Here is a 14,339-nt window from a genome sequence, read left to right as displayed (position 1 = left end):
CACGGAGATGGGTTTCCATTGTAAGTTTTGTAAATGATAATCAGAAAAGGAACCTGAAGTTGTGTTGTCGTGTTCCTGTTTGTGTGTGACTCAGCATTCTCCATCCATACAACATTTACCACAACCACATGCTGTTTAAGGTAGGAATGTGCCACGTTTTGCAAATAATTTTACTCAATAAAAGCAGGAAGAAAACTCACTGAACTTATTTCACTGTTGTAGATTACAGTGAAATAAGTTACCTGAATGCGTTACGCTGCTGGATAGAAAGTAGAATATTTGTACCTGCTGTGATTGGTGCTCATCTTTCTGCTTCTGTTTTGTATTTAATTCAGTACACTTCTGATTTCATGCGGATACTTTTATACTGTTGGAGGCCTCAGAAGAGATAGACTATAATAAAATAGTTTAAATTGAAGCATCAGAGGTTTCTACCTGGTAAACGCACTTGATCCAGAAAGTCTTTAAAGGGACAGTTTGGTTTCTGTGAAGGGTGGTTGCATGAGTTTATAGTCAGTGAGAGTAGATGAGGGTTGAAGAAGCAGTGAGTCCTGCTGACAGGGAGGCTCAGATATGTGCTGCTGTGAATGGGGACAGCAGGAAATGTATTTTAGCCACTTGAAAAGAGGTCGATGTGTACACTATATTTAGAATAGTCTCACCGCTGTACCTTGCAGTCAGACAGCCCCTTTTATTTCCTCTTGACCGTAGATCTTCTGTGTTCCTACGCAGCAGTGTACTTTGTATTACAGGAGTTTAAAACCACACAGCTGCAGTGTAATTACTCAAAAAGAATGAACCGATTTCATTATGCTGTATTTTTATAAGGAAAAGCAATAGAAAACTCCAGCCAAGTCACAAGTATTCTACTCACAATCAACTTTTATTTCCTGTCTTACAAGTGTTCAATGTGGCCACCGACTGCAGCACTGACAACATCAGTGCGATAAGAGAATTCCTCCCAGACGCATATCAGCATATCACAATCCACTGAGTTGATCGCTGTTGTTATTCGGTGTCATTGGATGACCTTAAACATCAAATAAAACTAGAGTACTTGTGACTTGGCTGGAGTTTTCTCTTGCTTTTATTTATGAACATATTGTGTAAAGAAATTGCTTCCTTCTTTTTGAATAACCCTGTACAGTGTGTGGTATGGGAGGCCGTAGCATCAGGAATATGGAATTTGGGATGACTGAAGGCACCAAACTGTCCTGTTAAAGTGTCTGCAGGTTTTTTAATGTCGCCAGTTAGACTACTAGTGGTATATGATGTTCCTCCTGAGCAGGTGCACAAACGCTACCAGAAGTGTGAGCGAGGCGTCCGTTAATGGCAGCTTTTCCACCCACACAGTCATGAGAACAGATCTCACTAGACAGCAGAAGTGAAAACACCTGTGGGGGTGAACCATGGGAGAGTCACAATACTTCGTGCTGTTGAATGTGCATTTAGTGCACCTGTAAGCTGAGTTTTAGGAACAACTATAATCATATTTAGATTTATGACATATTGAATTCAGAGAGATTGTTATTAATCATGTCAAAACACCACAAAGTCATGGCAGAATACTGCAGATTTTACATCGTCAAGATAAAAACAAAGATCTTAAACCATTGGTAATTATCATCCTAGGACTATTTTATGTTCAGTATATTTGCACACTTTAACTGTTCTGTCAGCTCCTCTGTGTGCTATTTTTTCGCTGCCATGTGATTGTAACTGTGATACTGTGTGACTGTTTGTTCCAACCATTCATCTGAGATCGATTGTGTTCTGCGTGGTATTTGTATGTCTGTGTGATGTGATGTTCTTATTGATGAAGCAGTGATCCCTGGTAAATTTGACATGTACAGGTAAGAAGGTCACAAGTAGGCACTGGACGACTCACCAATAGCACAAATTTGAATTTTGGGATGAATGTATTTTCTCTTGAATGTGACAAAAGTCCACACAGACTCATAAAACATCTATTTATAGACAAACGTTATCTATGACTAGACTGAACCTGTAATTTGTCCCACAACATTTTTTTTGGTTAGCCATTAAAGATGCTAACAAAAAGCACAAATATTTTATTTTTCAATTAATCTCCTGAACCCAAAATCCACTGGCAGGCTTGAGAAGCCTATTATATGTATAAAAAAATCAACAAAAATACACCATTTACTGTGTAAAAGTACAATATTTCACCTAAATCACTTTGTGTCTTATTTTTAAAAAGTTCCAAAAGCAAACCATTTTCATTTATCAGACTCTGTTAAAACAAACAATTCTGCACCCCTCAGAGTAGCCATAGAGCAAATAGTGCAGCTAACAGTCCTGTGACAATAATTCAGAATGTTTGGCTGAACTGCTGCTCATGTTTACACAGAGCACATAGGAGAGTGGAATCAAAAAGAAGCAGAACAACGTCTGTAGTATGTAGAGTTAACATATCGTGGGCACCTACAACGCATAATCAGAGAAATTAAACTCCTTTTTAATGATTTATGATATTATATGTTTGTATTGCTTCAGAAAATATCCACAAAATCTGTTTCTGTCAACAGGAAGAACTTCATATTGTAGGTAAAAATGTGACGCCAGAGGGTTAATTTATTTAAAGCACCTTCAGCACAGAACATGCATGAGATGAATGCAAAACCAACGTCAGGTCGTCACTGAGACACAAACTTATCAGTGAAAATGTTAGATTTTATCTGCAGATTTCAGTCGATACTGTACAGAATAGTCCTGTGTTTTTGGACTGTTTCTGAAAAATTTCAAAGCTGTGACTTGACTGAAAATGTTGTTTTTTTATGGATCATTTGCTCCCTCCATACACATGCTCTGTCCATTGAATACAATTATCAGATACTCCAGTCTGATCAGATTGTATGACTGTGTATTGCCTTGTTTGTTTAACTACCATTTGTTGGTGAACGATGCTTTTTTTTTTTTTTTTGTAGCTGGTTGGCTGATTAAATCTGTAATTTTCTTTATCTCTGATTTCGTTTGCATGTGTCCTGATACTTGTTCAAATTCATCCTGGCAATTTCACTTGACTTGTGCCATGACTTTTTGATTATTCTACACATTTTGCCATGGTAACCATATCATTCCTGTTCCCCCCTCCTGCCCGCCCACATCCTCGTCCTCTGTTGTTCGTCTGACTCGCCTGAATAAAAGTTCCCATGATGCACGGTGCCACCACCTCCACTGTTTCGTCGGCCTCGACCCCAGTCACCAATGTTCCTTTCGCTGAATCTGCCGCCTCGAATCAGGTTTGCTCTTTCATTTCAGTTCTCTTTTATTTTAGCTCTGTAGTCCTCTTCAGTCTTTTTCTTTTTTTTTCCATCGGGTTTAATAAAAACTCCTGCCTGTATTTTCTCATTTCATCTGTCTGCACTTTTCAGTCTGTTGTCATGTGAGCAAATGAAAACAAGTAACTTTTGAGAGGAATCTTAAAATCAGTGACTGTTTTCATCTTATTTTGGTGTCTCAGTCTATATTGTGGCTCTGTTGATCATTGGACACAGTATGTGATCCGTCCACTCTGCTGTGATTAACACATATTTCTCTATTTTATTTGTCGTCATATACACTGCAGATATGTTCAGCTCTTAAACTCTGTAGCTCTATTTAACCCTCCTGTTGTCCTCATTTACGGGCACCAAAAAATACTGTTTACTGCTCTGAAAAAAGTCCAAAAATTCAGCAATTAAATTCCCCAAATTTCTGAAAATTTGCAAAACCGTCAGGAAGAAAATTCCAATAATTCCTTAAAAGTTTCCCTTGAAAGTTTTTATTTAAAAAAAATAAAATAAATTTGGCAAGAAAATTCTTCTAAATATTTTCAAAAAATGAGTAAAAATCTTCCAAAAAAAATCCTAAAAATATCTAAAGTGATTACATATATATATCAGTAAAATTTCTAATATTTTCTTTAAGAGCATTCATATAAAAATCCAATCAACCAAAATCCTGGATTTTGGTTGATTTTTTTTTTTTTTTTTTTTTTTTAACTTTCTTTCCACCAAAAAATGTTCAAAGATTTGCCAAAAATGTTGAAAATGTGGACATCAGAAGTTTCACTGTGAAAATATATATTTTTTTCCACATTTTCAAACTTTAAAATGGATCAATTTGACCTGCAGGACGACACAAGGGATAAAGAGATAAACCCTTTTAGCTGATGCAAATTTTCCCAGACTTCAGTTACAGATTTTGAGTTTGTTTCATCATCAGTTCCTGAGCTTGATGGATTAATCCAAAAGAGATGCTTTGCAACTTTGTTTTGGTCAAACAGTCTGAACTTTTATGTGCAAAACCAGTGACTAAAATGTAATTTTACACATTTAGACTCAAGTGAAGAATGCACAGCTTTACAGTGTAGCTCAGTGTAACAAGAAGAACATTAATTTAGCTGAACTGAGCTCACTAGTTAAAGATGTTTGAGGGTTTTTTATGCCACCAACTACCTGGGTTTGCTTCATGTAAACGTTTGCCAGTATTGACTTCTAGTATTGAGGAAATTACTTCACAAAGCCTCTTCTAAAGCTGCAGAACACAGTTTGTTTTAGTTTGTGCTCCTTTCTTTCCATCGATTCTGGTTTTTGAAGAGTAACAAAGACATTTTCTTTCATTTAAATATTTGCTGTGGCTAATTTTGGTCATTATGCCAACTCAACACTGGACAAGCGCACATTACTTTATGATATACTCAGTTACTATTAATAACCTGAGAGCCGTGGGGGGAAACACAGGTCCCCATATCTTTACTGTGAAGATCACGTAACTTCTATTCCAATGTCAGCCCAAAATATCTGATTAAGATTTGAATATTTTCCAGCCAGAATAAAAATAACAGCTCACAATTTGACAGCTTTAATCAAGTTTGGTGCAAAAACAGCACAAAACATTAGTTGCTGGCAGCTTCAGTCTAACAATGAAGACAATACTTAATCTTTTTCTATCCATGAAAAAAACCTTTGTCATGTCCTGATTAGGCTGAAAATATTACTCAATATGTGAACTACACACTAACAAATAGATTAATCTCCCTGTGAAGGTTATGAGCAGATATTTGTCTCAGTGGGATTCATTTCTCCTCTCTCTCTACTCTCTCTCTCTTCCAGTAGACACCTCTGAGCTTCTGACTTCTGACCCGGTGGAGCTCCAGTGCGTTCCCATGGAAACCCATTTCTGCCCCGTCCCCAAACTGCTGGTGGCAGCTCCGGTGGCGCTAAACTCAGTAAGCCTTTCCCGAAACCCCAGTTAAAGTCCCTGCGATCTGCAGCAAACATGTGCCTCACCTACAGTGCACACTGACTGAGTGGCAATGTGAAACTCCTCCTGCAATGTAAAGAAAGTAGAATGCTGCGACGGTTCATGCAATACAAGCCTGGACGTGGTACTGTTGCTTTAAAGCAGCCATCCTGATGCATACTGACTCGATCAGGCTGAGCAATAGAGCTCCCTCCTTCTTACAGCCATACATGCCCACACCTTAAAGTACAGCAGACATGTGCACACACATATAAACACAAAACACACACACATTCAAGACTAAAATGCCCTTTATGGGTTGGAGCCATCTCATGAGGCGACCCAACACATTTGACTGTTCCAAAGTCACAAACTCTGAAAAGATAATTCTGGAAATTCAGTCGGACCTTGCCGCTGGTCTACAACCATGACACGCTGTCAAGATGAAAGAGTGTTTCATATCATGTCATGTTTACGTTCTGAGATGACAGCAGATGTAACATTTGTGTTGAACCATGTAAACCATTCAGTTTGTCCTCATCTCGCCTGATGAAATGTCAGTAAGGAGTTCATTTGTTTGTGCCTTTAATTTTTCTGCTCGGCTGCAGAGGAGACTTAGTTTCAAAACAGTTCAAAGCTGTTTAAGATGTTCTGAATCACAATCAGAGGCAATATCGGTTACACAAATGCTCTTTAAAATTGACATAGTTTCACTAATGTAGAGCTTGATTTGAATCACATTCAATTGAGATACAATCACTTCTACTGAATGAGCTGAGTAGACAGATGTTTTAGGATGTGGCTTTTAATTTCTTGACAATGATTGAAGAAACAAACTGCCTTAAAGCAGATGTGGTCTTAAGGAGGCCTGACTCTGTTTAACTCTACCAGTAATACTACAGACAGCTCAAATTATGGATTAAAACTGATGTTTCCTGAGTCATGATGTCTCATTAGTTATTATTTTTTAGTTTGGAATTGACTAAAAGCAAAGATCTGTTTGTCATGATTCTGTATCCAAGCAACATTACCTGAAATCATAACAACTAAATAATAATCCTCAGTCAGCTCTAAGTATGCAGACTTTTATAATTGGCACTGTTTAAACTTTTACACCTGATGTCAGTTATTGCACAAAATGGAAGCTGGATTTGTTTCTGGATGTTGTGCCTAAAGTCTGTGCTCTATGCTAGGAGTCGCCCCGATTAATGCAATACCTAAAAAACGATTCCACACAAATGTCTCGCTCTCAAACGCAGCGATGCATTGTTTAAAAGGCAGTTTGTTTGTGTAATTATCTCCTTTCATGAGGCTTTGGGATTGAATTAGTGGCACAAGATCTTTATGATTTTTGGCTCTTCAGGGAGAAAGCTTAGAACTTGAAAATGTCCTGTCCGACTTTAAAATGTCTCGTCTTTTCTACTGATGTGTCCTTTTTGTCAAAAGTCGCGAGACTCTAAATATTGAAGCCACAGTTGTTGTAACCAGAATGGAGTGGTGGTAAAGTTTGGGAATGTGGGAATAAATCACCTGTTTGATGTCTGAAGGTTAAAAAAAAAAAAATAGAAAAAAAGAAGATGGATTTTAGGTTTTTAAGTGTCTCTAAGGAATTGCTTTGTAGGTGAGAAAAATTGAACTCAACAGCTTTGGAAACTGGGCTGAAATCACTTCTATCCAAATTCAAATGTGCCTCTTTTCAAGTCTCCTCAAACCACCACTGTCAATACACTGTAAGAACAGACCAGTGCTCGAGATAGATGTGTTATTTGGTACAATATTCTAACAGAAGATCACATCTGTGCTAGTTTCTTCTCTGAGACAGCTGTGCTGTCTTGTTGTTAATGTAAAGAAATAAATCAGTGAGTTGTGTGCATACGTAAGTGTGTCGACAGAGACACTGAATCACATATTTGGTTAGTTGTAAATGCTGCAGATATTACGGCATTTCCCACTGAACATTATTCATTTTAAATAATGTTAACGTGTTGTGAATGTATCTAATGCAAAAACTCTACACATGCCCTTCTAAAAGACAGGCATGCTGAAATGTAATGATTCACTATATATAGACTATTTCTGAGGTCACATAGGTACCATGCTGATACTGTGTTAAGACATATTAAGTATGTGTATTGTTATATAGATTTATATTTAATGTCAATGGGTGGTGTGACTACTTTTAGAAATATCTTTCACTCTCAGAAAAGGTAGAGAAAAATTGTACTCCTTGCAGTACAATTGTACACCATTCAGGTACATTACAGTACTGTTTTCTTGCCAGTCGGTTTTTGTACCCCTGCCCTCGAACGCACCCGAAGTGGCTGAGATGCACTAAAAACAAAACCTAGAATCATCGGGCAGAAATTGAGAAAGTCAGTGTGCTACTTTTATCTCTTTGTTTCACATGATGTGGACTGAACGGCGCTGCAGTCCTGTTTCTGTTTACTCTGTGGAGTGTAGACGGACGTCCAGCGGTATGTAATCCCTCACTGGTTTCCCACCGTCAGCGCTACCAGCTGATCACTGGGGCGAGTTAGAAGCCCTGATTAACCCTGGCTTTGGGCAAGTCGATGCTTTTCCCCCTCCATCTGGACACCTCAATTAGTGTTCCACCTTAACTGTTAAAGAAGCAGCACCTCTTTGCTTTCTTTCAGATGAGAAGATCGATGCGGCTCTCTTGTGTGTGTGGTTGAATATGAAGCTAAAGCAGTCCTGGAACTGTATAAAAGTGACAAAGAAAAACCAAACAGCTCCTCTAAGACTCACTAATCAGCATGCTGCATCTTGTTTGTTCGGTCGCTGTGCAAACAGTTGTGTAGAGCGACAGTTTGTAGCTTTAGTGTGTCTTACTTACGTTAACTGTTTCTGTTCTGGGCTTCTTCACAGTGAAGTTATCAGGCAGCAGCACCGCAACCAGAGACAAGAAATTGTTCATGAAGTAAGAATTACAAGAAGAAAATCCAGCTAAAACCACAAACTGTCGCTATCCTGACTCAGTGTCTGTACAAAAATATACAAAGAGGACAAGAATTGGGTAATTAGTGAGGAGGTTGTTGGTCAATTTTTAACTAAAAATATACATACAACATTTTTTTAAAAAGCCTTGATATAATGATATACAGTGCTCTGCAAAAATTGTATTTATAAAAAAAAATCAACTCAACTAGGAATACAGATGACAAAAGAAAGATAATTAGACTACCAGCACAATTAGAAATTAAAATATACATGTGACAGGTGGAGTGTGTGAGAGTTGTTTTTAAATTTCGTATTGTGTTGTGCTGCTTTCCATAAGAAAATGGCTGCACAATATACACTCAGTCAAAAGTTTGATTTATGGTTTTTATTCAGTTATTTTATACATTGTAGATCAATACTGAAGACATCAAAACTGTAAAAGAATACATATGGAATTATGTTGTAAAAAATGTTCACCTTCAGTATTAATCTAAAGTGTAGAAAATAATACAAATAAATAAAAAACATGGAATGAGAAGGTGTGTCCAAACCTTTGACTGGTAGTGTAAATACATATATAGTTTGTTTTGTTTATTTATTCTTTAATTGAGATTAGTTAGTGATTAACTAGAATTATTGCATTTATTACCTCCTGACAGTTTTTCATCACAACATGTAAATGTTATAAAGATCTAAATGCATCGGTAACACAAAAGTAGCTTTTATTTCACACTGTTTATGTGCGAAAAGCTTGTATATAAATTTATATTCAAGCTTTTATGTACATATATATATACACGACACAACAGTATGTTAACAGTACAGTCAAATCTACAGTTCACATACTTTTGTATTTATATTAAATAGCACAAAATAAAAACTACAGTCAGTCTCTGCTTTTGCCTCACTCATGTTTTGATCCTCCTTCTACAGTTCTTCTACTTCTACAAATACAGTCAGCTCAGCCACCAATCTCTGTGTTAAGCTGAGCTCATTTTTTTCCAGGTTAAAGCTTCATATTTTCTGTACAGGCATGAGAGTGATGATCTGATCATCTAACCCTCAACAACAAATGGTATAGAAGTGAAAATGCTGCAGTATCTGATTCTTACCTTCTATCTGCTAACAGTATGTAGTCTCCTGCATGCCGCTTCTCTCCCAGCAGCTCCATTTCTCCTAATCCGTGAAATTGATCATCAGAATGTCCAGACAAATGAGTTTGTGTTTAATCTACTGAAAACTAGCTTTGTCCAGCCAAGAGAACCCCCACTCCACCCCCATCATCAGTATGCCTTCACTGACTGCTGTCCAGCTGGAAAAACAGAATACTTGATTTATAAAATGTGCCTCTTGAGGGCATTTGAATTTTTCAGTACACTTCAGTGTATTTAATGATGCTCCAGAGTGAGGATCGGCGGTGTGGCAGGAGAAAAAAAAATAGTTCTTACCTCTCTCCCTCCCTCATTCTCTCGTACTTGATTTCCTTTAGGCCTCGCTGTATTTTCCCACACGGTCCTGAATCCTAACTGTGGTCCTCTGAAGGCTCTGATCCTCCAGTCAGATCCTTCAGCGTTGCAGTTAATTCAGTCCTGAGAATACAAATAAACAAAAGGCCTTACTTCTCGATCACTGTATAAAGATGTGATAGCTGTGTATGAAAATGACATGTATTAATTGTAAGTTAAGCTTTTTTATCTGACATTAAAAAAAAAACACGGCATGGAAATAATTAAAAAAACTCATTTATATATATAGTTAATAGTTTGTGTAGACCGACAAGAAAAACAATATGATATGAAAATCGTTTGTACACAATGATGGAGTCATTGTTAATGGTAATAGTTGCTGTTGCTATGGCAACAAAATGACAACATGGCTACCTTTCTATTATCCTGATAGTGAATTTTTCACATTAATTAAAATAACATACAACACTAACTTATTCAAAAAGGGAATGTCTAATTAGTTTGTCTTGTTATTGCAGCGTGATTAAATATTTTATATGGAAAACTTAAATCCTTGTAATATCCAAAGGTCCTTAGGGGAGGTCAGGTGTTTATTTTGTTTTGTTTATTTGACCTTAATTGTCGTTTTTCTGTTTTGTTTCGTTCTGTTTTTTTCTTGTACATGGTGTTTTTGAGAAATAAGAATGGACTTTGGCTTTTAAAGCAAACACCTTTCTGTCAGGGAGGTAAAGAGGCTTTTGGACTGACTGAAAGATCTTTTTCTGTAAAGTCAAACTCGTCTGCAGACCGGACAGCCCGGCTCAGAGCCTTCGTTGGTGAGTTGTGTTTCAGTTTTGGCTCAGAAGGCGGTCCAGAAGTCTCTTCCTGCCCAGCTGTGCTGGGTGATGTCGATCCTTGCGGAGGTGTATATGAATGTGTGACGTTCACCTTGTTTGCACTTATGTACATAACTATGTCAGAAATACTCAAAATTTATTTTGAATAAATACAGAGAAAAGAGCTGATTAAAAATTCAAATCAATGTATTGTTAATGATATGTCTATTGTTTTATTACAGTGTGAGATGATTGCTTTGGGGGATCTGTCCTTTTGTTTGTTTGTTTGTTTGCTAGAGCCCTGTTCCCTGCCAAGCATGGTGCCGCCCAGCTGTTAACTACGAATGATTTGCTTTAAAAAGCTTTTTTTCAGTTCAGTTACTGGATCAGCTTTAGTTCAGTAACGTGGGACCCTGAGATCAAAGAGGAGAGATGGATTAGAAGAAAGAGTTCCAACTTTGTGTGTAAAAGCTCAGCATGAATCCACAGCAGCAGCAGCAGACACTTTCCTCTCTCCAGTAAAGCACCAGAATAAAGCACAGAGAAGCTCCACCTGCAGGCTGAAAACAACAGGAGCAGATACGAAATCAGACCACAGAGGAACATGGATGTGTTCACAGGGTTTTAAATTCACTTTCGTTTCTGTCATTTTGTGATTTTTTATTTGTTCTAATTACTTGCTCCCTTGTTGTCATTATCCAAAACAACAATAAATCTGAATTCTCCTCAGGATTTTAGTCAAACAACCTGGTTTTCCAATGTTACTCTTGCAGCAGCAGCAGCAGCAGCAGCATCCTTACGCAACTCTGTTCCTGCAGATTTGGACATGTGATGCTTTTCAATTGCTCTTAAAGCCAGCGATTTTGTTGCCATGGCACTTGTCCTAGCGGTGGATTGACTGAGTCATCCTGGTGAATCGGTTCACAGCCCTCTGACTGTTGAATATTAACTTCAAAGCGTCCGTGTGCAGAGACGGGTCTGTGAACGACGTGTACCCAAAACTCACCAAAGCTCCTTCACTATGACTCACCAGCTCCCGTCATCACTGCGCACAGAGAAGTACATGTGGGTGTCCAGTCGCCAAACCAGTAGATAAGATTGTGATTCAAAATTGATGTGTTGTTAGCATTATTTTCAGCTGTAGTTGTGCCTTTATTGTGCAAAATGTACTTTTATGTTCTACATTTGATTGACTAAAAACAGCACATGTACGGAGTGTGTGTAAAACTTATCCCTTTATTTAAAATCCTTTTGTCGGTGAGTCTTTAAATTGTTTGTTTTTTTTTAAATTGGGTACAATCACAGACTGAATGGCAACCCGTGGAAGACGATGAGGGCCAAAGACTGTTCAGGACTAAGCCATATGAAAACTCTCTCGGACACTCTAGGACAGACTTGAACGTGACTGCTGTTTCTTAGTCACCTTTTGTTTCACTCTGTTTTCTGCTTGTGGTGCTTGTATGTGCTGCTGTGCTACATGCCAATTTACTTTGCAGTGTATAGCTATTAAGAGTAAGTTACTGTGCCTATGATGAGTTCTGCGATTTCTGTTTGACCTTAAATAAACCACATCATTGTGACACTCTTGTTGTGTGTTTTGTTGTTCATTAGATGTTTTTACTTTTTTGTGTAGACCTTAATTTTTCTCCTGAATTGAGAGTTTTTTCTTGTTGACCCTGATATGAATTCATATTTACATTGATTGAAGTTACAGTGGATGTCATTGATGTGCCACACAAATAAAATTAGCAGTCTGTTTGAGTTATGATGCCTTCTGATGAATTTATGTTCAACCAACAAACTAGATTTAGTTACAAGGATTATCAGCTCTTCCTCTTCAATCAAACTCATTTTTAATTACTTCATGATTATTAACATAAACATAAATGTTTAGCTGCTCCAACCATTTTTAAAAAACATTTTTAAGTTTAACATATTTAATTACTGAAATTAGGAACACATTTTAAAACATTGCCTTGCTCTAATTATTCAGCATGTGTGGGCTTTTTCATGCTTTTGTTCATGCAGTAGTTTTGAATAACTCATTAACCTCCTACAACTTCAATTTACCTTTAAGTGAACAAACAAAAATTTGAGCTCAATATAAGTCGATGCAATTAATTATATTTATACTTTAATTTATTTGGTCTTATTTGTACTTTGCACCACAGGAGTTGTCTTTAATCAAGCTGTACATTGTGTGTGCATGACAATCAAAAGGATTCTATTCAATCGTATAAAAAGTAAACCAACAGACATGTTACAGGGTCTGCTGCAAAATTAAGTGTCTAACTTTGTTTTTTAGCCTTAACAAGTTTTCACATCAAACCAGATCAGTTTGTTCTTTAGGAAAGTAATTGTGTGTAGTTTTAAAATAACTTATTTCAAGTAGCAATGTGCAGAAAAGAAAATAAACAAAATCATTATTCTTCTCAGCCATGGTCCTTTATATATGCAGCCTCTCCCTGAAACAACAAATGCATGTGTAGTAATTATTGTAATAATTACCAAAGACTCTGACTGTAATTTAACCTTATACAGGGTGACCCAAAAGTTTGGAAACAAAGTTTAACTGCAGTGTCTATTTGAGTTGGGGTTGCATGAATTCACTCTTATTTTACCCATTTTTGTTATAGCATAATAAAATAACTTAAAAGCATCTGTGAGCAGAAATATGGTTTCATGCCAAGAAAGAGTACAACAGATGCAATATTTGCTTTGAGGATGTTGATAGAGAAGTACAGAGAAGGTCAGAAGGAGCTGCATTGTGTCTTTGCAGATCTGGAGAAAGCTTATGACAGGGTGCCCAGAGAGGAACTGTGGTTTTGTATGAGGAAGTCTGGAGCAGCAGAGAAGTATGTTAGAGTGGTGCAGGACATGTATGAGGACTGTAAGACAGTGGTGAGGTGTGCTGCAGGTGTGACAGAGGAGTTCAAGGTGGAGGTGGGACTACATCAGGGATCAGCTCTGAGCCCCTTCTTGTTTGCTATGGTGATGGACAGGATGACAGACGAGGTTAGACAGGAGTCTCCATGGACTATGATGTTTGCAGATGACATTGTGATCTGTAGTGAGAGCAGGGAACAGGTGGAGGAGAAGCTAGAGGCATGGAGGTTTGCCCTGGAAAGGAGAGGAATGAAGGTTAGCCGCAGCAAGACGGAGTATCTGTGTGTGAATGAGAGGGACCCAAGTGGAAGAGTGAGGTTACAGGGAGAAGAGATCAAGAAGGTGGAGGATTTTAAGTACTTAGGATCAGCAGTCCAGAGCAATGGAGAGTGTGGAAAAGAGGTGAAGAAGCGTGTACAGGCAGGCTGGAATGGCTGGAGAAAAGTGTCAGGTGTGATGTGTGATAGAAGAGTTTCAGCTAAAATGAAAGGAAAGGTTTACAAAACTGTGGTGAGACCAGCCATGTTGTTTGGTCTGGAGACAGTGTCCCTGAGGAAAAGACAGGAGGCAGAGATGGAGGTAGCAGAACTGAAGATGCTGAGGTTCTCTTTGGGAGTGACCAGGATGGATAGGATCAGGAATGAGTCCATCAGAGGGACAGCACATGTTAGAGGCTTTGGAGATAAAGTCAGAGAGGCCAGACTGAGATTGTTCGGACATGTCCAGAGGAGAGAGAGTGAATATATTGGTAGAAGGATGCTGAGTTTCCCACTGCCAGGCAGGAGGCCTAGAGGAAGACCAAAGAGGAGGTTTATGGATGTGGTTAAAGAGGACATGAAGGTAGTTGGTGTGAGAGAAGAGGATGCAGAAGACAGGGTTAGATGGAGGCAATTGATTCGCTGTGGCGACCTCTGAAGGGAAAAGCCGAAAGGAAAAGAAGAAGAAAAGCATAGTATTTGCCGAGTGC

At 38.0% G+C, this 14,339-nt stretch overlaps 1 protein-coding gene across 4 annotated transcripts in view; it reads left to right on the top strand.

Annotated features, from left to right (window-relative positions):
- The window catches only part of mbnl3 (muscleblind-like splicing regulator 3), a 37,919-nt gene extending 25,853 nt beyond the window's left edge, over positions 1-12,066 (top strand). For 2 of the 4 annotated variants that reach the window (XM_022196704.2, XM_022196705.2), the window contains exon 7: positions 5,118-12,066. In XM_022196704.2, coding sequence (XP_022052396.1) covers positions 5,118-5,260 — 143 coding nt within the window. In that variant the 3' untranslated portion in view covers positions 5,261-12,066. Of the gene's footprint in view, positions 1-3,168; positions 3,264-5,117 lie in introns of all 4 variants that reach the window. The other 2 variants (XM_022196707.2, XM_022196706.2) reach the window with 2 other exon arrangements.
- Positions 12,067-14,339: the final 2,273 nt, after the last annotated feature.

Source organism: Acanthochromis polyacanthus, chromosome 10, assembly GCF_021347895.1.
Source record: "Acanthochromis polyacanthus isolate Apoly-LR-REF ecotype Palm Island chromosome 10, KAUST_Apoly_ChrSc, whole genome shotgun sequence".
In the NCBI taxonomy this organism is placed as follows: Eukaryota; Metazoa; Chordata; class Actinopteri; family Pomacentridae; genus Acanthochromis; species Acanthochromis polyacanthus.
Note: the sequence above shows the minus strand (reverse complement) of the source record. Positions and strands in the feature narration are given on the sequence as shown.